The following is a 24,314-nucleotide window of genomic DNA, read 5'->3' as shown; positions in this document are numbered from 1 at the left end:
CGACTTCCCCGGTGGATTCACGGTCTCTGGTACAGGGTCCCCGACTTCCCCAGTGGATTCACGGTCTCAGGTACGGGGTCTCTGACTTCCCCAGTGGATTCACGGTCTCAGGTACAGGGTCTCTGACTTCCCCAGTGGATTCACGGTCTCAGGTACAGGGTCCCCGACTTCCCCGTGGATTCACGGTCTCAGGTACAGGGTCCCCAACTTCCCCAGTGGGTTCACGGTCTCAGTTACTGGGCTCCGACTTCCCCAGTGGATTCACGGTCTCAGGTACAGGGTCCCCAACTTCCCCAGTGGGTTCACGGTCTCAGTTACTGGGCTCCGACTTCCCCAGTGGATTCACGGTCTCAGGTACAGGGTCCCCGACTTCCCCAGTGGATTCACGGTCTCAGGTACAGGGTCTCTGACTTCCCCAGTGGATTCACGGTCTCAGGTACAGGGACCCCGACTTCTCCAGTGGATTCACAGTCTCAGGTACAGGGTCCCCGACTTCCCCAGTGGATTCATGGTCTCAGGTACAGTGTCTCTAACTTCCCCAGTGGATTCACGGTCTCAGGTACAGGGTCCCCGACTTCCCCGGTGGATTCACGGTCTCAGGTACAGGGTCCCCGACTTCCCCAGTGGATTCATGGTCTCAGGTACAGTGACTCTGACTTCCCCAGTGGGTTCACGGTCTCAGGTACAGGGTCTCTGACTTCCCCAGTGGATTCACGGTCTCAGGTACAGGGTCTCCGACTTCCCCAGTGGATTCGCGGTCTCAGGTACAGGGTCTCCGACTTCCCCAGTGGATTCACGGTCTCAGGTACAGGGTCTCTGACTTCCCCAGTGGATTCACGGTCTCAGGTACAGGGTCTCTGACTTCCCCAGTGGATTCACGGTCTCAGGCACAGGGTCTCTGACTTCCCCAGTGGATTCACGGTCTCAGGTACAGGGTTCCCGACTTCCCCAGTGGATTCACGGTCTCAGGTACAGGGTCCCCGACTTCCCCAGTGGATTCACGGTCTCAGGTACAGGGTCCCCGACTTCCCCAGTGGATTCACGGTCTCAGGTACAGGGTCTCCGACTTCCCCAGTGGATTCACGGTCTCAGGTACAGGGTCCCCGACTTCCCCAGTGGATTCACGGTCTCAGGTACGGGGTCTCTGACTTCCCCAGTGGATTCACGGTCTCAGGTACAGGGTCCCCGACTTCCCCAGTGGATTCACGGTCTCAGGTACAGGGTCTCCGACTTCCCCAGTGGGTTCACGGTCTCCGGTACAGGGTCTCTGACTTCCCCAGTGGATTCACGGTCTCCGGTACAGGGTCTCTGACTTCCCCAGTGGATTCACGGTCTCAGGAACGGGGTCTCTGACTTCCCCGGTGGATTCACGGTCTCAGGTACAGGGTCTCTGACTTCCCCAGTGGATTCACGGTCTCAGGTACAGGGTCTCTGACTTCCCCGGTGGATTCACGGTATCAGGTTCAGGGTCCCCGACTTCCCCGGTGGATTCACGGTCTCAGGTAGAGGGTCTCTGACTTCCCCAGTGGATTCACGGTCTCAGGTACAGGGTCCCCGACTTCCCCGGTGGATTCACGGTCTCAGGTACAGGGTCTCCGACTTCCCCAGTGGATTCACGGTCTCAGGTACAGGGTCCCCGACTTCCCCGGTGGATTCACGGTCTCAGGTACAGGGTCTCTGACTTCCCCGGTGGATTCACGGTCTCAGGTACAGGGTCTCTGACTTCCCCAGTGGATTCACGGTCTCAGGTACAGGGTCTCCGACTTCCCCAGTGGATTCACGGTCTCTGGTACAGGGTCTCCGACTTCCCCGGTGGATTCACGGTCTCAGGTACAGGGTCTCTGACTTCCCTAGTGGATTCACGGTCTCAGGTACAGGGTCTCCGACTTCCCCAGTGGATTCACGGTCTCAGGTACAGGGTCTCTGACTTCCCCAGTGGATTCATGGTCTCAGGTACAGGGTCTCCGACTTCCCCAGTGGGTTCACCGTCTCAGGTACAGGGTCTCCGACTTCCCCAGTGGGTTCACCGTCTCAGGTACAGGGTCTCCGACTTCCCCGGTGGATTCACGGTCTCAGGTACAGGGTCTCCGACTTCCCCGGTGGATTCACGGTCTCAGGTACAGGGTCTCTGACTTCCCCAGTGGATTCACGGTCTCAGGTACAGGGTCTCCGACCTCCCCGGTGGATTCACGGTCTCAGGTACAGGGTCCCCGACTTCCCCAGTGGATTCACAGTCTCAGGTACAGGGTCTCTGACTTCCCCAGTGGATTCACGGTCTCAGGTACAGGGTCCCCGACTTCTCCAGTGGATTCACAGTCTCAGGTACAGGGTCCCCGACTTCCCCAGTGGATTCATGGTCTCAGGTACAGTGTCTCTGACTTCCCCGGTGGATTCACGGTCTCAGGTACAGGGTCCCCGACTTCCCCGGTGGATTCACGGTCTCAGGTACAGGGTCCCCGACTTCCCCAGTGGATTCATGGTCTCAGGTACAGTGACTCTGACTTCCCCAGTGGGTTCACCGTCTCAGGTACAGGGTCTCCGACTTCCCCAGTGGGTTCACCGTCTCAGGTACAGGGTCTCCGACTTCCCCGGTGGATTCACGGTCTCAGGTACAGGGTCTCCGACTTCCCCAGTGGATTCTCGGTCTCAGGTACAGGGTCTCCGACTTCCCCGGTGGATTCACGGTCTCAGGTACAGGGTCTCTGACTTCCCCAGTGGATTCACGGTCTCAGGTACAGGGTCTCCGACCTCCCCGGTGGATTCACGGTCTCAGGTACAGGGTCCCCGACTTCCCCAGTGGATTCACGGTCTCAGGTACAGGGTCCCCGACTTCCCCAGTGGGTTCACGGTCTCAGGTACTGGGTCTCCGACTTCCCCAGTGGATTCACGGTCTCAGGTACAGGGTCTCCGACTTCCCCAGTGGATTCACGGTCTCAGGTACAGGGTCCCCGACTTCCCCAGTGGATTCACGGTCTCAGGTACAGGGTCCCCGACTTCCCCGGTGGATTCACGGTCTCAGGTACAGGGTCTCTGACTTCCCCAGTGGATTCACGGTCAGAGGTACTGGGTCTCTGACTTCCCCAGTGGATTCACGGTCTCAGTTACTGGGCTCCGACTTCCCCAGTGGATTCACGGTCTCAGGTACAGGGTCTCCGACTTCCCCAGTGGATTCACGGTCTCAGGTACAGGGTCTCTGACTTCCCCAGTGGATTCACGGTCTCAGGTACAGGGTCTCTGACTTCCCCAGTGGATTCACGGTCTCAGGTACAGGGTCCCCGACTTCCCCGGTGGATTCACGGTCTCAGGTACAGGGTCTCTGACTTCCCCAGTGGGTTCACGGTCTCAGGTACAGGGTCCCCGACTTCCCCGGTGGATTCACGGTCTCAGGTACAGGGTCCCCGACTTCCCCAGTGGATTCACGGTCTCAGGTACAGGGTCTCTGACTTCCCCAGTGGGTTCACGGTCTCAGGTACAGGGTCTCTGACTTCCCCAGTGGATTCACGGTCTCAGTTACAGGGTCTCTGACTTCCCCGGTGGATTCACGGTCTCAGGTACAGGGTCTCTGACTTCCCCAGTGGATTCACGGTCTCAGGTACAGGGTCCCCGACTTCCCCAGTGGGTTCACGGTCTCAGGTACAGGGTCTCCGACCTCCCCAGTGTTTTCACGGTCTCAGGTACAGGGTCTCTGACTTCCCCAGTGGATTCATGGTCTCAGGTACAGGGTCCCCGACTTCCCCGGTGGATTCACGGTCTCAGGTACAGCGTCCCCGACTTCCCCAGTGGATTCACGGTCTCAGGTACAGGGTCTCTGACTTCCCCAGTGGATTCACGGTCTCAGGTACAGGGTCCCCGACCTCCCCAGTGGATTCACGGTCTCAGGTACAGGGTCCCCGACTTCCCCAGTGGGTTCACGGTCTCAGGTACAGGGTCCCCGCCCTCCCCAGTGGATTCACGGTCTCAGTTACAGGGTCTCCGACTTCCCCGGTGGATTCACAAACGTGGGACTAGTGAAAATTAAAAGAGGATGCCAAATTTTTTTTTTAAGACATATTGAAAGAGTAAAAGACAGGTGTTTCATTGGACACATGGGAAATAATTGGAAAATAATGCTGATAAACTAGTAATGGGGAAAAATACATTGTAACACACTATTGAACTACTTTGTGTCAGTCTTCACTGTGAAAGAAATCAGTAGCAAGCCCGAAACGTAAGAATGTCGAATGGCAGGAGTGAGATTAGTCACTATTACTAAAGAGAAGGCACTTGGAAATCTGAGAGATACAAGAGAAAATGGACCTTACGGAGTGTCTGATGGAGTAAGCTGAAGAGACTGTCAATGTATTAGTAATGATCTTTTAAGAACCACTAGATTCCTGAATGGGTCTGGTAGACTTGAAAATTGCAAATGTCACTGCAGTTTTTAAGAAGGGAGGACGGGAGTGAAAGGACAGGAAATTATTGACCATTTAGCGTGACTTCAGTGGATAGAAAGATGTTTGAGTCCATTATTGACAAGGTGCCACACATTAGCCTACTCATCAATCTAAGAACCCATGGTATTACATGCAAGTAACTGGCATAGTGGAGCATTGGCTGATTGGTAGGAGCCAGTGAGAGTGAATAAAAGGATTCTTTTCTGGTTTGTGCCAGTGACTAGTGGTGTTCCACAGGGGTCGGTGTTGGGACTGCTTCTTTTTATGCTGTATATCAATGATTTAGATAATGGAATAAGTAGCTTTGTTGCTAAATTTTCAGACAATATGAAGATTGGTGGAGGGACAGGTAGTGTTGAGGAAACAGATAGGCTGCAGAAGGACTTAGACGGATTAGGAGAATGGGCAAGAAAGTGGCAAATGAAATACAATGTTGGAAAATGCATGGTCGTGCACTTTGGTAGTAGAAATAAATGCATGGACTATTTTTGAAATGGGAGTAAATCGAAAAATCTAAGATGCCAAAGGGATTTGCAAATCCTTGTGCAGAACACCCTGAAGTTTAACTTGCAGGTTGAGTCGGTGGTGAGGAAGGCAAATGCCATGTTAGCATTCATTTCAAGAGGTCTAGAATACAAGAGTTAGGATATGATGCTGAGGCTTTATAAGGTACTGGTGAGGCCTCACCTTGCGTATTGTGAACAGTTTTGGGCTCCTCATCTGAGAAGAGATGTGCTGGCATTGGAGAGGGTCCAGAGGAGGTTCACAAGGATGACTCCAGGAATGAAAGGGTTATCATCCGAGCAACGTTTGACGGCTCTAGGTCTGTACTGGCTTGGACTTAGAAGGGTGAAGGGAGATCTCATTGAAACCTTTTGAATGGCGTAGCGAGAGTAGACATGGAAAGGATGTTTTAACGGTGGAAGAGTCAGGGACAAGAGGGCACAGTCTCAGGATAGAGGGGTGTCCATTCAAAATGGAGGTGCGGAGAAATTTCTTTAGCCAGAGGGTGGTGAACTTGTGGAATTTGTTACCACAGGCATGTGGAGGTCAGGTCATTGGGTACATTTAAGGCAGAGCTTGATAGGTTATTGATTGTCCACAGCATCAAAAGATATGGGGAGAAGGCTGGGGAGTGGGGCTGAGGAGAGGGCAAAAGCCTCAGTCATGACTGAATAGTGGAGCAGATCTGATGGGCCAAATGGCCTAAATCTGCTCCTATATTTTACGGTCTTATTAAGAATGTGGTTTCGGGATACTTGATTTCACACAATAAAATATAAGCCAGCATTGGTTTCCTTAAGGAGGAATCTTCCCTGACAAACATAGGGAATTATTATAACAGGGAGGATAGACAAAGGTGAATCAGTCGATGTTTTCTTGGATTTTCAGAAGGTTTCACACTTGAGGCTATGAAACAAGATAAGAGCCCACGGCATTACCGAATGATAGAAGGAAAAGGCTGCCTTTTCCAGTTGGCTGGGGCCCACAAGGGCCAGTATTGGGTCACGTTATTAGTAATGATCTGGATGGTGGAATTGACCAGGTGTGCAGTCAATACAAAGGTAGGGGGAGAAGTGGGCAGATTTGAAAAGGCATGTAGTCTGCAGAAAGACTGAGGTCAGGGACAGTGGTGGTGCCTCTGGCTGCTACAGCTGTGAGAAGTGTGTCCAGGTCCAGCTCCTGAAGGACCGTGTTGGGCCACTGGAGAAGCAACTGAATGACCTCAGGTTCATCCGGGAAAACGAGAGTTTTCTGGACAGGACCTACAGCGAGAGCGTTACACCAAAGACACCGGAGGAGAGAACGGGGGCGACGATGAGGAAGGGATGGATGCTTGAAGTACAGGAGACCCCGGGGGATGTGCCACTTGAAAACAGGTTCACCCTCTTGGAAGCTGTCAGGACAGAAGATACTGCCAGTCTGAGAGGCGGACAGGTCTGCGAGTCAAAAATTGGCGCTGAAGCAAAGCCGAGGAGACAGACATCAGGCAGAGCCGTGGCAGTAGGGGACTCCATAGTGAGAGGTACAGAAAGGGGTTTCTGCGGCAACAGGCGGGATTTAAGGATGGTGTGTTGCCTCCCTGGTGCCAGGATCCAGGACATCACGGACTGATTGCAGGGATCCTCAAGGGTGAGGGTGAACAGCTGGAAGTGGTAGTGCATGTTGGCACAAATGACATCGGGAAGAAGAGGAAGGACATTCTGCACCGTGACTTCAGAGAACTCAGAAGAAGGCTGAAAAGCAGGACTTCCAGGGTGGTTATCTCCGGTTTGCTTCCAGTTCCTCGTGCTGGAGAGGGCAGGAACAGGGAGACATGGGATCTCAATGTATGGCTGAGGAGCTGGTGCAGGAAGCAAGGATTTACATTCTTGGACCACTGGCATCTGTTTTGGGGTAAGGATGAATTGTACAAAAGGGACGGGTTGCACCTTGACAGGCGGGGGACCAGCATTCTGGCAGCCACTGCTGCACCGGTGTGTTTAAACTAATAAGTGGTGGGGGGGAGGAGACGAACTGGAAATATAAGGATGGAGTTAATGGGAAAGAGAGAATAAGAAAAGTTAAGAAAAACAACAGAATTGATGGGGCAGAAAGCTCAGGAAGGGATCGGAGAGTATGGCCAAGTACAATAGTAATCGATGAGAGAAGTGAGAGGAGTAATGGATTAAAAGTATTATATATGATTGCACGAAGTATAAGAAATAAAGTGGATGAGCTTGAGGCTCAGTTGGAAATTGGCAAGTACGATGTTGTAGGAATATCAGAGACATGGCTGCAAGAGTACCAGGGCTGGGAAATGAATATTCAAGGGTATACGTCCTATCGAAAGGACAGACAGGTGGGCAGAGGGGGTGGGGTGGCTCTGCTGGTGAGGAATGAAATTCAGTCCCTTGCGAGGGGTGACATAGAATCAGGGGATGTAGAGTCAGTATGGATAGAACTGAGAAATTGTAGAGGCAAAAAGACCCTAATGGGAGTTATCTACAGGCCTCCAAACAGTGCCTGGATATAGGGTGCAAGTTGAATGAAGAGTTAAAATTGGCATGTCGCAAAGGTAATGATACAGTTGTCATGGGGGATTTCAACATGCAGGTAGACTGGGAGAATCAGAATGGTACTGGACCCCAAGGAAGGGAGTTTGTGGAGTGCCTCTGAGATGGATTCTTAGAACAGCTTGTACTGGAGCCTACCAGGGAGAAGGCAATTCTGGATCTAGTGTTGTGTAATGAACCGGATTTGATCAGGGACCTCGAGGTAAAGAAACCATTAGGAGGTAGTGACCATAATATGATAGGTTTGAATCTACAATTTGAGAGGGAGAAGGGAAAATCGGAAGTGTCAGTATTACAGTTGAACAAAGGGGACTATGGAGCCATGAGGGAGGAGCTGGCCAAAGTTGACTGGAAGGATACTCTCGCAGGGATCACAGTGGAACAATGGCAGGTATTTCTGGGAATAATACGGAAGGTGCAGGATCGGTTCATTCCAAAGGGGAGTAAGGGGCGGCCATGGCTGACAAGGGAAGTCAAGGACAGTATAAAAATAAAAGAGAAGAAATATAACATAGCAAAGATGAGCGGGAAGCCAGAGGATTAGGAAACTTTTAAAGAGCAACAGAAGATAACTAAAAAGGCAATATGGGGAGAAAAGATGCGATACGAAGGTAAGCTAGCCAAGAATATAAAGGAGGATAGTAAAAGCTTCTTTAGGTATGTGAAGAGGAAAAAATTAGTTAAGACCAAAGTTGGGCCCTTGAAGGCAGAAATGGGTGAATTTATTATGGGGAACAAGGAAATGGCAGACGAGTTGAACAGGTACTTTGGATCTGTCTTCACTAGGGAAGACACAGACAATCTCCCAGATGTAATAGTGGCCAGAGGACCAAAGGTAACAGAGGAACTGAAGGAAATTCACATTAGGCAGAAAATGGTGTCGGGTAGACTGATGGGACTGAAGGCTGATAAATCCCCAGGGCCTGATGGTCTGCATCCCAGGGTACTTAAGGAGGTGGCTCTAGAAATCGTGGACGCACTGGTAATCATTTTCCAATGTTCTATAGATTCAGGATCAGTTCCTGAGGATTGGAGGGTAGCTAATGTTATCCCATTTTTTAAGGAAGGAGGGAGAGAGAAAACGGGGAATTATAGACCAGTTAGTCTGAGATCAGTGGTGGGGAAGATGCTGGAGTCAAATATAAAAGATGAAATAACAGCACATTTGGATAGCAGTAACGGGATCGGTCTGAGTCAGCATGGATTTATGAAGGGGAAATCATGCTTGACTCAACTTCTGGAGTTTTTTGAGGATGTAACTATGATAATGGACAAGGGAGAGCCAGTGGATGTAGTGTACCTGGACTTTCAGAAAGCCTCTGATAAGGTCCCACATAGGGGATCAGTGGGCAAAATTAGGGCACATGGTAATGGGGGTAGGGTACTGACATGGATAGAAAATTGGTTGGCAGACAGGAAACAAAGAGTAGGGATTAATGGGTCCTTTTCAGAATGGCAGGCAGTGACTAATGGGGTACCGCAAGGCTCAGTGCTGGGACCGCAGCTATTTACAATATACATTAATGATTTAGATGAAGGGATTAAAAGTAACATTAGCAAATTTGCAGATAACACAAAGCTGGGTAGTAGTGTGAAATATGAGGAGGATGTTACGAGAATGCAGGGTGACTTGGACAAGTTGGGTGAGTGGGCAGATGCAGTTTAATGTGGATAAATGTGAGGTTATCCACTTTGGTGGCAAGAACAGGAAGGCAGATTACTATCTGAATGGTGTTAAGTTAGGAAAAGGGAAATACAACGAGATCTAGGTGTCCTTGTTCATCAGTCACTGAAGTAAGCATGCAGGTACAGCAGGCAGTGAAGAAAGCTAATGGCATGTTGGCCTTCATAGCAACCGGAGTTGAGTATAGGAGCAAAGAGGTCCTTCTGCAGTTGTACAGGGCCCTGGTGAGACCACACCTGGAGTACTGTGTTCAGGTTTGGTCTCCAAACTTGAGAAAGGACATTCTTGCTATTGAGGGAGTGCAGCATAGGTTCATGGGGTTAATTCCCGGGGTGGCAGGACTATCATATGTTGAAAGATTGGAGCAACTGGGCTTGTATACACTGGAATTTAGAAGGATGAGAGGGGATCTGACGGAAACATATAAGATTATTAAGGGATTGGCCATGCTAGATGCAGAAAATATGTTCCCGATGTTGGGAGAGTCCAGAACGAGAGGCCACAGTTTAAGAATAAGGGGTAGGCCATTTAGAATAGAGTTGAGGAAAAACTTTTTCACCCAGAGAGTTGTGGATCAATGGAATGCTCTGCCTCAGAAGGCAGTGGAGGCCAATTCTCTGGATGCTTTCAAGAAAGAGTTAGATAGAGCTCTTAAAGATCCCGGAGTCAAGGGATATGGAAAGAAGGCAGGAACGGGATATTGATTGTGGATGATCAGCCATGATCACAGTGAATGGTGGTGCTGGCTCGAAGGGCCAAATGGCCTACTCCTGCATCGATTATCTACAGGAAGATTTGGACAGGTTAGGAGAATGGGAAAGAAGTGACAGATGGGATACAGTGTGGGAAAGTGTACGGTCATGCACTTTGGTAGAAACAATAAATGTGTAGACTATTTTCTAAAAGAGGAGCAAATTCGGAAATCACAAGTACAAGGGGACTTGGGAGTCCAAGTGCAGGATTCCCTGAATGTTAAAGTGTGTCAAAGGTTATGGGGAGAAGTAAGAAGAATGGGAGACAGGGAGGGAAACGAACGGATATGACCAAATGGCAAAACAGGCACAATGGCCTAACGTTTTTGTGTCGTATGGTTGTATGGTTCAATATTTCCCAGTCAGAAAGGGGAACCTGCAGGTGGTGGTATTCCCCTGCGCCTACAGCCTTTCTCTTTCATGAAGGTGGACGTTGGGGGTTTATGTTTTCTTGTAATTCCCTCCCAGCAGACTTCACCTCTTCTCTATGGTCAGAGCCTCCAAATAGTGGCCTGCTGATCCACTCTGTACCCATCCCAATCTCAGGCACCATTCCCCCCTCCCACCTCACCCCAACTTTAAACCTTGTCTGACTCTGACCAAGTGCAGACAGTTGTAGACCTCACAGTTTGGCAGAATCGTACAGAACAGAAATGGGTCCTTAGCTTATCTCATCCATGCCGACTTTTTGAAGCACCCACGCTAATCCCATTGCTGACATGAAGACTGTATCCTTCTACACCTTGCTCATTGAAGTGTTTGCCTCTTGAACAATGAGATTGTGTCCGATTCCACTTCCTTCTCTGGCAGTGTGTTCCAGATATCAATTGCTCTCTGTGTAAGAAAAACGGACCCCTCAAATCTCTTTTACATCTCCTCTCACCAGAAACCTATGCTGTTTTGTTTTTTGATAAGCCGAGCAAGAGATTAAGACTTTGTCTATCTAACCTATTTAAGCTTCTTATGTAGTATCAGGCTCCTTCACTGGATGAAAAGCAAACCCAGCCTATCTGATCTCTCTCCATAACTAAAGTTCTCCAATCCTGATGGATCTCCGCAGCACAACTGTGTTGGGACCGATTCTTGTTTCATTATATGTCAATGAATTTGATTATGGAATTAATAGCTTTGTTGCACAGTTTGCAGATAATGTGAGGGGCAGGCAGCTTTGAGAAAGTAGAGAGGTTACAGAAGAACTTGGACAGATTAGGAGAATGGGTAAAGAAATGGCAGATGGAATACAGTGTTGGAAAGTGTACGGTCATGCACTTTGGTAGAAGGAATGGAAGTGTTGACTATTTTCTAAATGGAGAGAAAATACAGAAATCTGAGACACAAAGGGACTTGGGAGTCCTTGGGCAGGATTCCCTAAATGTTAATTTATAGTTGAGTCTGTGGTGAGGAAGACAAATGCAATGGTAGCATTGATTTTAAGATGACTATGTTATAAAAAGCAAGGATGTGATGTTGAGCACTGGTGAGGCCTCACTTGGAGTATTGAGAGCAGGGCTCAGCACCTTATCTCAGAAAGAATGTGCTGAAACTGGAGGCTCATAAAAATGATTCCGGGATTAAATTGCTTGTCATATGAAGAACGTTTGCTGGCTTTGAGTCTGTATTCACTAGAATTCAGAAGAATGAAGAATGATCTCATTGAAACCAGAGTGGAAGTGGAGAGAATGTTTCCTATGGTGGGAGAGTCTCAGACCAGAAGACACAGCTTCAGAATAGAGGAGTGTCATTTTAGAATTGAGATGAGGAGGAGATTCTTTAGCCAGAGAGTGGTGAATCTGTGAAATTCTTTGCCACAGGCAGCTGTGGATGCCAAGTCTTTATTCCTTTTTAAGGCAGAGGTTGATAGACTCTTGATTGGTTAGGGCATGAAGGGACACGGGGAGAAGGCAGGAGGCTGCAGCTGAGAGGAAAATTGTTATCAGCCAAATGGCCTAATTCTCCTCCAATATCTGATGGTCTAACTATGTTCCCTTCTGATGGTATGGTGACCAGAACTGCGTACAATTCTCAGTGAAGCCTAACCAGTGGTTTGTAAAGTTCACATAACAACCCAGACCGATGATGCATGCCTTATTAAGCACTATCAATCCATGTAGCCACTTTTGGGGAACTACGGACTTGGACCCCAAGATCCCTCTGTTCAATGACATTACTCAGTATCCTACCATTTACTTTATGCCCTGTTTCTTTGTTTTCGATGACAATATGCCTTGGCCCTGTTTGACCTCCTAAAATGCATCACCTTGTGCCTGTCAGGACTACATTCCTTCTGCCAAGGTTTTGCCCAACTGCCCATCTGATCTATATCCTGCTTAGATAACTTTCCTTACAACCTATAGCACCTCCAATTTTCTTGTCATTCAGAGAGCCACTAATCATTCCTCCTGCATTCACATTGTCAATATGTATCACAAAAAACAGAAGACCTTGCCAATTCCAATATTATTAGTCATAGACTTCCGATCTGTGAGACATTCTTCCACCGCCATCCTCTGCTTTCTCTCTCCCAGCCAACTTTGGATCCAGTTAGCTGGCCTTGAAGCCTAGTTTAGCACAGTGATTGGAATTTTTAATGAGATCTTCAGCTCTGGGAATCTCAGTTTGACAGAAGACAATTATTTTGTCTTTCTCTCCCAATTAATTGGGCTTTTGTTTAATTTGACATTCACATCGAGGAAATAGTTGAGGGGATAGTGTGGAGGGAGAACAAATGTCACAAGTGTCAGCAGGCGAGGGCTCTGCTTTTGAACCTAGTTTCAGGTGGAGGGAATTTTGGGGTGTCGGCACAGAAGACACACTGCTCTGGAGGGGCTGATCAAGTCAGGCAGCATCTGTGGTGCAAGAACCAGCTTTACGAATCAGTGCCCTTACATCAGAGTTGTTTTGTGTGATGGGCTGGTGTAGAGGGTCATCAGTGAGAGAGGGGTTCGAAACACAGGGCACAAGTTCACTACCGCAGAGTCATTGAAGACATTCAGGGTGGAGACTGACAGGTAGTGGAGCCGAAAGGCAGTCAGGAAATCTCTGAAGGGTGCAGCGGAGGGATTTCAGGGCCAGGACAGTTCAGCCTTGATCTTGTTGGATGAGAGAGCAGGCTCAAGGAGCTGAGCAACCTGTTTCTGATCCTCATTGAGGTCCTTCGGCTCACTATGTCCATACTGACCTTTTCTGCCGACCAACATGAATCCCAGTTGCCTGCATTGGAATGCGATCCTTTTGTGTCTTTCATATTTAAAAGCTTCTAGTTGCACGTGCCTGAGGTTAGTTCAAGGTAACCTGTTGTCTGTCTCTGGAAGGGAAGCTCGTGCTGAGTTTTGTCTCTGTCCCCATGCAGTAACAGCCAGCAGAGGAGACAGCCTGGAGCTACAGATCAACAGACTCGCTGAATTAATCGGCCGCCTGGAGGACAAGGTGAGAGGGCAGTATCGGGAGCATCAGACTCGCCGTCTACTGATGCTCATCCCTCCCTTATTGTGGCGTTTCGGGGGAAGAGGTTTGGAAGTATCAAAATACCAGGAAGGGTTGTGGACCAAACATTCTTTCAGTTCCACAGGTGCAGGCTGCTCCTGGGTCTCTGCTGAGTGCAGTCTTCAAAGGATAGAAACCTTGGTCAGGCGCAACCCCCACCACACTCACCAGTTCCTGCCCTGATCTCGCCCACGTAACAGTCGCTGCTAGGAACCTGCCTCGCCAGTTTCTGCCTAGGGTCTTCCCCCACCAGTATTTCCCCAGGCTGTGAGGGTGACTCTGCGTCCATGTGACTGGAGCTATAAGCGGGGCGTTCGTCCTGGTCTAACGCTAATCCCATAGAGAACACAGCTGGAAACTGAGCTCAATGCTGTACCGAGTGGTGAGGAGAGAGTCTGCATCCTGGTAAGAGTCGTAAAGTAAATAGCCACTCAGTTCCTGGGGCTCCGCTAAACACAGGCTTCACAGCCAGCCAACTCCAGCAAGGTATGATGGAGCCAAAGTTCGGTGGACCGATTAGTGACAATTAACCCGACACCCAAGCGAACTGCAACCCAGTGTTGAGAATTCTGTGCACTTCCACCGATTACGTTACCTTACCCAGCTCAGCCGTCCCCACTGGAATTCACTGAGCCTGGCTGCAGCTCGGCTTGCTCCTGTGTTCCATGGGTGAAGGAACAGCAGATGCCTCTGGTCATCTAGAGGTGTGTTGACATGCTCATGGTACAATTCTGAAGGCAGGCACATGGTAACAGAATCCTCCAAATCTCGGTGAGCCTCCAAAATCATTCAGGTTCACCCCACTTACTCGCAATAAAAATCTTTTCTCTCTGGTCCAAAACGTAGAACAGGCCATCATAAAGGGGATGTTGGATAGTGTCACGGCAGAGGAAAACAAACAAGGTGGAATGTAGGTCCACAGGAACCCGAGAGCGCTGTACGCTGTGATGGGAGGTAAGATTAGGTGAAAAGGAATTAAATTTACAGAGGAGGGTGGAACGCTGTGGAGAGGCTGACCAGGCAGTCATGGCGTCAGGAATGAAATTCCCTGGCACTCGTGACGGCTGCCCGAATGCCAGTTCTGCCATAGATGAGTGCAGGTCCTCTTTTGGAGCTGTTCTGAGCCCCAGTAGGACCCATGGGAGACGATCATGCCAGTCAGGGAAACCCACAAGGAGCAGTGAAACCCCTTGTGTAGCTCATTGGATTGCAGGTGATACGCCATGGTGTGATGTAGCCTAATGCTGAGGTTCTGGAACATCACAGTCCAGAGGTCTGAAATGAATGGGGACCATGGTGAGAAGAAATATCAGATGGGGTGCCAAACTGAGCAACTCAGGTACTGTTGAACGTCTGAGCCACACCTGCAGCCATCGTCGATGCTGGAGAGACGAGCTCTGGTGGTATCGTCCACTGTGGTGAGGAGGTGCATTGAGCCGCGGGGGGTGGGAGGTAAGAGGACCAACAAGCTCCACACCGACGTAGTCAAACCGTCACTCAGGGACCTCAAAAGCTGCCAATGGTGCCTGAACATGATGGATAGTTTTTCTCCTGTTGGTACTCCACACAAGCTGCGGTCCAATCGGTCCTTTCAAAGGCTGTGCCATACAAACTTCAGTGCAACCAGATTCTGTGAGGCCTCCATACACGTGAGAGGCCACGTGTGGGTACAATGGGGAGAGGGCGACCGGCTGAGACATCACAGAGGAGAGAAACACCAGCTTCACTGAACTTAACGTCAGCCAGCTGCTGTCCTGCAAGACCGAATCTCTGGGTCAGTAGCTTCGTCAGCTGCCATACTGGCACAGTCAACCCCTGTGTGTACGGCCTCAATGGCTGGCCGTGACACCGTGGCATCGTATTTCCCCTTGATATGTTGAATATCAGTTGTGAACGTCGGCCAGGTGACGTTGCTGCCATGCAGACCAGGACTCTGGTATTTAGCTCATCACGTGCACGAGGGCTCTGTGGTCAACAAGCTCTGTGAAATGGGGACCCTCTAGAAGACTACCGAAACTCATGGTCAAAGCACGCTGTACTTTCTTTAGCGGGGACAGAGCTGTCGGCCTACAGTAGCCTTTCTCAACTTTTTTACCCTGGAGGAACCCTTAAAATTATTTTCAGGTTTCAGGTAACCCCTGTGTAAAAATTATTAAACCTACAGCTCACAGTACGTTAGCGTGATCAGTAAATTGTAGACATAATAATCGAAAAATAATTGTCAATGCTCTTTTGAGTAGAGAATGAATTTTTAGCTAGCCTTTCTTGGAAAAAATAACAGGCGATTAAAATCAGCTTACCTTTATTGAAATTAATCTTTCTTTCTCTTTCATAATTTTTAAAACTCATAAGGCAGACATAATAAGTTTCTGTTAAGTAATTGGCTGAAGTGAATTGGGATTTAATTTTTCCAAGGGTAGGCTTGGTAGATTTAATTAAAAGTTGTAAATTGATTTGAATTAATGCTATTGACAGCATGAAAATTTATTGACAATGCTGAATAGTAAAATTACTAAAACCTGTAAACCAAAGCAACACAGTTCATCCCAGACCGACGTTTTGTTTCCAGCGACGAAGAGAAAACGTTAAATGGATTTTGGGCTCTGGTTGTTCTGGACAGCTCTTTACAAAACACACAAAATGCTGGTAGAACACAGCGCTTCTCCCTATCGATGCTGCCTGGCCTGCAGATTTCCTCGTGTTTGCTCTGTACAATAGAGTTTTCTTGAATTTCACATTATTTTCAAATCTTACAAATGCTGCAACTTAACATTTATTGGTGAAATCCTTTGACTCATTAACCTGGATAGGGAAGCTGTTGTCACGCAAAACTCCTTCAGCATCATGTGACATGTTATCAAGACATCGACTTTCCCTATTATTTGAGAGGGAAACCTTTTCAGTTTCTCATACTCCACCTCATCCTAACATTTCACTCAGTATAATATTACATGTGTGTGTTATTAAGTTATCAACAACCGTGTGACTTTTCCTTTTCTGGGTAATAAGTTCTGCTACTAATTAACTTGCTTCCTGAGCCTTTTTAATGACTGTGACTTCATTGTTTTGGATTCCAATAGCCATTTAAAATAATCAGCATTTTTACATGTGACATGGCTGTGATTTGAGTTAAGTGTCTTTTCTGTTTTGCTGGGGCCATTGCTGCATTTGTAGGTTGTTAACCACAGACCAGGCACAATGAGATGGGGAAACTTGGATCGCCAATCCAGAATATTCACCTTTCATTGTAAAAGCAGACATTTTTATGTCTGTTGTTGCACTGGTGCAGTGAAATGACTCAGGAGACTGAACCATCAGACATGTCTGTAAAACACAGAGATTAATAGAATATAGCAAAGAATGCCATATTAAATAATTGAAGAAAAAAGCTGCAAAACTTTCCCAATGCAACTCACTTCTAACTGACGCAATTCAGCTTTTGCAACGTTTACAACAATAGCAAAGCACCAGGCCAGCAGCTGAATGGAGCACAGAAATTCCTTGAAATGAAAACTTCCTTCCAATGTTCTATTCCACTGGTAGACTTTCCTTGCTCCTGTAAGTCAGTCAGCAGCATGTAAGTGAAAGAGGGACGTAATTCAGGAGGGAGAAGCAGACGTCATAGCCCAAGTTGGACCAGTCCACTCAATGCTTGGAAAACACATTTCACTCTCCTCAACAGCCTACCGTCCTCTCCTCCGTCCATTACAGCACTCACCGTCAGCCTACCGTCCTCTCCTCCGTCCATTACAGCACTCACCGTCAGCCTACCGTCCTCTCCTCGGTCCATTACAGCACTCACCGTCAGCCTACCGTCCTCTCCTCCGAGCATTACACCGCTCACCGTCAGCCTACCGTCCTCTCCTCCGTCCATTACACCGCTCACCGTCAGCCTACCGTCCTCTCCTCCGTCCATTACACCGCTCACCGTCAGCCTACCGTCCTCTCCTCCGTCCATTACACCGCTCACCGTCAGCTACCGTCCTCTCCTCAGTCCATTACACCACTCACCGTCAGCCTACCATCCTCTCCTCCGTCCATTACAGCGCTCACCGTCAGCCTACCGTCCTCTCCTCCATGGAATACACCGCTCACCGTCAGCCTACCGTCCTCTCCTCCGTCCATTACAGCGCTCACCGTCAGCTACCGTCCTCTCCTCCGTCCATTACAGCGTTCACCATCAGCCTACCGTCCTCTCCTCCGTCCATTACAGCGCTCACCGTCAGCCTACCGTCCTCTCCTCCGTCCATTACAGCGCTCACCGTCAGCCTACCGTCCTCTCCTCCGACCATTACAGCGCTCACCGTCAGCCTACCGTCCTCTCCTCCGTCCATTACAGCGCTCACCGTCAGCCTACCGTCCTCTCCTCCGTCCATTACAGCGCTCATCGTCAGCCTACCGTCCTCTCCTCTGTGCAATACACCGCTCACCGTCAGCCTACCATCCTCTCCTCCGTCCATTACAGCGCTCACCGTCAGCCTACCGTCCTCTCCTCCGTCCATTACACCGCTCACCGTCAGCCAACTGTCCTCTCCTCCGTGCAATACACCGCTCACCGTCAGCCTACCGTCCTCTCCTCCGTCCATTACACCGCTCACCGTCAGCCTACCGTCCTCTCCTCCTTGCAATACAGCGTTCACCGTCAGCCTACCGTCCTCTCCTCCGTCCTTTACACCGCTCACCGTCAGCCTACCGTCCTCTCCTCCGTCCATTACAGCACTCACCGTCAGCCTACCGTCCTCTCCTCTGTGCAATACACCGCTCACCGTCAGCCTACCATCCTCTCCTCCGTCCATTACAGCGCTCACCGTCAGCCTACCGTCCTCTCCTCCGTCCATTACAGCGCTCACCGTCAGCTACCGTCCTCTCCTCCGTGCAATACACCGCTCACCGTCAGCCTACCGTCCTCTCCTCCGTCCATTACACCGCTCACCGTCAGCCTACCGTCCTCTCCTCCGTGCAATACACCGCTCACTGTCAGCCTACCGTCCTCTCCTCCGTCCATTACACCGCTCACCGTCAGCCAACTGTCCTCTCCTCCGTGCAATACACCGCTCACCGTCAGCCTACCGTCCTCTCCTCCGTCCATTACAGCGCTCACCGTCAGCCTACCATCCTCTCCTCCGTCCATTACACCGCTCACCGTCAGCCTACCGTCCTCTCCTCCGTCCATTACACCGCTCACCGTCAGCCTACCGTCCTCTCCTCCGTCCATTACAGCGCTCACCGTCAGCCTACCGTCCTCTCCTCCGTCCATTACACCGCTCACCGTCAGCCTACCGTCCTCTCCTCCGTGCAATACACCGCTCACCGTCAGCCTACCGTCCTCTCCTCCGAGCAATACACCGCTCACCGTCAGCCTACCGTCCTCTCCTCCGTCCTTTACACCGCTCACCGTCAGCCTACCGTCCTGTCCTCCGTCCATTACAGCGCTCACTGTCAGTCTACCGTCCTCTCCTCCGACCATTACAGCACTCACCGTCAGCCTACCGTCCTCTCCTCCGAGCAATACACCGCTCACCGTCAGCCTACCGTCCTCTCCTCCGTGCAATACACCGCTCACCGTCAGCCTACCGTCCTCTCCTCCGTCCATTACACCGCTCACCGTCAGTCTACCGTCCTCTCCTCTGTGCAATACACCGCTCACCGTCAGCCTACCATCCTCTCCTCCGTCCATTACAGCGCTCACCGTCAGCCTACCGTCCTCTCCTCCGTCCATTACACCGCTCACCGTCAGTTTACCGTCCTCTCCTCTGTGCAATACACCGCTCACCGTCAGCCTACCATCCTCTCCTCCGTCCATTACAGCGCTCACCGTCAGCCTACCGTCCTGTCCTCCGTCCATTACAGCGCTCACTGTCAGTCTACCGTCCTCTCCTCCGTCCATTACACCGCTCACCGTCAGCCTACCGTCCTCTCCTCCGTCCATTACAGCGCTCACCGTCAGCCTACCGTCCTCTCCTCCGTCCTTTACACCGCTCACCGTCAGCCTACCGTCCTCTCCTCCGTCCATTACAGCGCTCACCGTCAGCCTACCGTCCTCTCCTCCGTCCTTTACACCGCTCACCGTCAGCCTACCGTCCTGTCCTCCGTCCATTACAGCGCTCACTGTCAGTCTACCGTCCTCTCCTCCGACCATTACAGCACTCACCGTCAGCCTACCGTCCTCTCCTCCGTCCATTACAGCGCTCACTGTCAGTCTACCGTCCTCTCCTCCGACCATTACAGCACTCACCGTCAGCCTACCGTCCTCTCCTCCGACCATTACAGCACTCACCGTCAGCCTACCGTCCTCTCCTCCGTCCATTACACCGCTCACCGTCAGCCTACCGTCCTCTCCTCCGTCCATTACACCGCTCACCGTCAGCCTACCGTCCTCTCCTCTGTGCAATACACCGCTCACCGTCAGCCTACCATCCTCTCCTCCGTCCATTACAGCGCTCACCGTCAGCCTACCGTCCTCTCCTCCGTCCATTACACCGCTCACTGTCAGTCTACCGTCCTCTCCTCTGTCCATTACAGCGCTCACCGTCAGCCTACCGTCCTCTCCTCCGTCCATTACAGCACTCACCGTCAGCCTACCGTCCTCTCCTCCGTCCATTACAGCACTCACCGTCAGCCTACCGTCCTCTCCTCCGTCCATTACAGCACTCACCGTCAGCCTACCGTCCTCTCCTCCGAGCATTACACCGCTCACCGTCAGCCTACCGTCCTCTCCTCCGTCCATTACACCGCTCACCGTCAGCCTACCGTCCTCTCCTCCGTCCATTACACCGCTCACCGTCAGCTACCGTCCTCTCCTCAGTCCATTACACCACTCACCGTCAGCCTACCATCCTCTCCTCCGTCCATTACAGCGCTCACCGTCAGCCTACCGTCCTCTCCTCCATGGAATACACCGCTCACCGTCAGCCTACCGTCCTCTCCTCCGTCCATTACAGCGCTCACCGTCAGCTACCGTCCTCTCCTCCGTCCATTACAGCGTTCACCATCAGCCTACCGTCCTCTCCTCCGTCCATTACAGCGCTCACCGTCAGCCTACCGTCCTCTCCTCCGTCCATTACAGCGCTCACCGTCAGCCTACCGTCCTCTCCTCCGACCATTACAGCGCTCACCGTCAGCCTACCGTCCTCTCCTCCGTCCATTACAGCGCTCACCGTCAGCCTACCGTCCTCTCCTCCGTCCATTACAGCGCTCATCGTCAGCCTACCGTCCTCTCCTCTGTGCAATACACCGCTCACCGTCAGCCTACCATCCTCTCCTCCGTCCATTACAGCGCTCACCGTCAGCCTACCGTCCTCTCCTCCGTCCATTACACCGCTCACCGTCAGCCAACTGTCCTCTCCTCCGTGCAATACACCGCTCACCGTCAGCCTACCGTCCTCTCCTCCGTCCATTACACCGCTCACCGTCAGCCTACCGTCCTCTCCTCCGTGCAATACAGCGTTCACCGTCAGCCTACCGTCCTCTCCTCCGTCCTTTACACCGCTCACCGTCAGCCTACCGTCCTCTCCTCCGTCCATTACAGCACTCACCGTCAGCCTACCGTCCTCTCCTCTGTGCAATACACCGCTCACCGTCAGCCTACCATCCTCTCCTCCGTCCATTACAGCGCTCACCGTCAGCCTACCGTCCTCTCCTCCGTCCATTACAGCGCTCACCGTCAGCTACCGTCCTCTCCTCCGTGCAATACACCGCTCACCGTCAGCCTACCGTCCTCTCCTCCGTCCATTACACCGCTCACCGTCAGCCTACCGTCCTCTCCTCCGTGCAATACACCGCTCACTGTCAGCCTACCGTCCTCTCCTCCGTCCATTACACCGCTCACCGTCAGCCAACTGTCCTCTCCTCCGTGCAATACACCGCTCACCGTCAGCCTACCGTCCTCTCCTCCGTCCATTACAGCGCTCACCGTCAGCCTACCATCCTCTCCTCCGTCCATTACACCGCTCACCGTCAGCCTACCGTCCTCTCCTCCGTCCATTACACCGCTCACCGTCAGCCTACCGTCCTCTCCTCCGTCCATTACAGCGCTCACCGTCAGCCTACCGTCCTCTCCTCCGTCCATTACACCGCTCACCGTCAGTTTACCGTCCTCTCCTCTGTGCAATACACCGCTCACCGTCAGCCTACCATCCTCTCCTCCGTCCATTACAGCGCTCACCGTCAGCCTACCGTCCTGTCCTCCGTCCATTACAGCGCTCACTGTCAGTCTACCGTCCTCTCCTCCGTCCATTACACCGCTCACCGTCAGCCTACCGTCCTCTCCTCCGTCCATTACAGCGCTCACCGTCAGCCTACCGTCCTCTCCTCCGTCCTTTACACCGCTCACCGTCAGCCTACCGTCCTCTCCTCCGTCCATTACAGCGCTCACCGTCAGCCTACCGTCCTCTCCTCCGTCCTTTACACCGCTCACCGTCAGCCTACCGTCCTGTCCTCCGTCCATTACAGCGCTCACTGTCAGTCTACCGTCCTCTCCTCCGACCATTACAGCACTCACCGTCAGCCTACCGTCCTCTCCTCCGTCCATTACAGCGCTCACTGTCAGTCTACCGTCCTCTCCTCCGACCATTACAGCACTCACCGTCAGCCTACCGTCCTCTCCTCCGACCATTACAGCACTCACCGTCAGCCTACCGTCCTCTCCTCCGTCCATTACACCGCTCACCGTCAGCCTACCGTCCTCTCCTCCGTCCATTACACCGCTCACCGTCAGCCTACCGTCCTCTCCTCTGTGCAATACACCGCTCACCGTCAGCCTACCATCCTCTCCTCCGTCCATTACAGCGCTCACCGTCAGCCTACCGTCCTCTCCTCCGTCCATTACACCGCTCACTGTCAGTCTACCGTCCTCTCCTCTGTCCATTACAGCGCTCACCGTCAGCCTACCGTCCTCTCCTCCGTCCATTACAGCACTCACCGTCAGCCTACCGTCCTCTCCTCCGTCCATTACAGCACTCACCGTCAGCCTACCGTCCTCTCCTCCGTCCATTACAGCACTCACCGTCAGCCTACCGTCCTCTCCTCCGAGCATTACACCGCTCACCGTCAGCCTACCGTCCTCTCCTCCGTCCATTACACCGCTCACCGTCAGCCTACCGTCCTCTCCTCCGTCCATTACACCGCTCACCGTCAGCTACCGTCCTCTCCTCAGTCCATTACACCACTCACCGTCAGCCTACCATCCTCTCCTCCGTCCATTACAGCGCTCACCGTCAGCCTACCGTCCTCTCCTCCATGGAATACACCGCTCACCGTCAGCCTACCGTCCTCTCCTCCGTCCATTACAGCGCTCACCGTCAGCTACCGTCCTCTCCTCCGTCCATTACAGCGTTCACCATCAGCCTACCGTCCTCTCCTCCGTCCATTACAGCGCTCACCGTCAGCCTACCGTCCTCTCCTCCGTCCATTACAGCGCTCACCGTCAGCCTACCGTCCTCTCCTCCGACCATTACAGCGCTCACCGTCAGCCTACCGTCCTCTCCTCCGTCCATTACAGCGCTCACCGTCAGCCTACCGTCCTCTCCTCCGTCCATTACAGCGCTCATCGTCAGCCTACCGTCCTCTCCTCTGTGCAATACACCGCTCACCGTCAGCCTACCATCCTCTCCTCCGTCCATTACAGCGCTCACCGTCAGCCTACCGTCCTCTCCTCCGTCCATTACACCGCTCACCGTCAGCCAACTGTCCTCTCCTCCGTGCAATACACCGCTCACCGTCAGCCTACCGTCCTCTCCTCCGTCCATTACACCGCTCACCGTCAGCCTACCGTCCTCTCCTCCGTGCAATACAGCGTTCACCGTCAGCCTACCGTCCTCTCCTCCGTCCTTTACACCGCTCACCGTCAGCCTACCGTCCTCTCCTCCGTCCATTACAGCACTCACCGTCAGCCTACCGTCCTCTCCTCTGTGCAATACACCGCTCACCGTCAGCCTACCATCCTCTCCTCCGTCCATTACAGCGCTCACCGTCAGCCTACCGTCCTCTCCTCCGTCCATTACAGCGCTCACCGTCAGCTACCGTCCTCTCCTCCGTGCAATACACCGCTCACCGTCAGCCTACCGTCCTCTCCTCCGTCCATTACACCGCTCACCGTCAGCCTACCGTCCTCTCCTCCGTGCAATACACCGCTCACTGTCAGCCTACCGTCCTCTCCTCCGTCCATTACACCGCTCACCGTCAGCCAACTGTCCTCTCCTCCGTGCAATACACCGCTCACCGTCAGCCTACCGTCCTCTCCTCCGTCCATTACAGCGCTCACCGTCAGCCTACCATCCTCTCCTCCGTCCATTACACCGCTCACCGTCAGCCTACCGTCCTCTCCACCGTCCATTACACCGCTCACCGTCAGCCTACCGTCCTCTCCTCCGTCCATTACAGCGCTCACCGTCAGCCTACCGTCCTCTCCTCCGTCCATTACACCGCTCACCGTCAGCCTACCGTCCTGTCCTCCGTCCATTACAGCGCTCACTGTCAGTCTACCGTCCTCTCCTCCGACCATTACAGCACTCACCGTCAGCCTACCGTCCTCTCCTCCGAGCAATACACCGCTCACCGTCAGCCTACCGTCCTCTCCTCCGTGCAATACACCGCTCACCGTCAGCCTACCGTCCTCTCCTCTGTGCAATACACCGCTCACCGTCAGCCTACCATCCTCTCCTCCGTCCATTACAGCGCTCACCGTCAGCCTACCGTCCTGTCCTCCGTCCATTACAGCGCTCACTGTCAGTCTACCGTCCTCTCCTCCGTCCATTACACCGCTCACCGTCAGCCTACCGTCCTCTCCTCCGTCCATTACAGCGCTCACCGTCAGCCTACCGTCCTCTCCTCCGTCCTTTACACCGCTCACCGTCAGCCTACCGTCCTCTCCTCCGTCCATTACAGCGCTCACCGTCAGCCTACCGTC

The 24,314-nt window shown here is 52.1% G+C and overlaps 1 protein-coding gene across 1 annotated transcript in view; it reads left to right on the top strand.

The window, feature by feature from the left end:
* The window catches only part of necab2 (N-terminal EF-hand calcium binding protein 2), a 426,101-nt gene that overhangs the window by 353,832 nt on the left and 47,955 nt on the right, over positions 1-24,314 (top strand). The window contains 1 exon segment of the mRNA XM_059992473.1: positions 13,275-13,351. Within this exon segment, the coding sequence (XP_059848456.1) occupies positions 13,275-13,351 (77 nt within the window).

The sequence above is a fragment of the Hypanus sabinus genome, chromosome 17 (genome assembly GCF_030144855.1).
Source record: "Hypanus sabinus isolate sHypSab1 chromosome 17, sHypSab1.hap1, whole genome shotgun sequence".
NCBI lineage: Eukaryota > Metazoa > Chordata > Chondrichthyes > Myliobatiformes > Dasyatidae > Hypanus > Hypanus sabinus.
The sequence above is the reverse complement of the archived record's forward strand: the minus strand, read 5'-3'. Positions and strand labels throughout refer to the sequence as shown.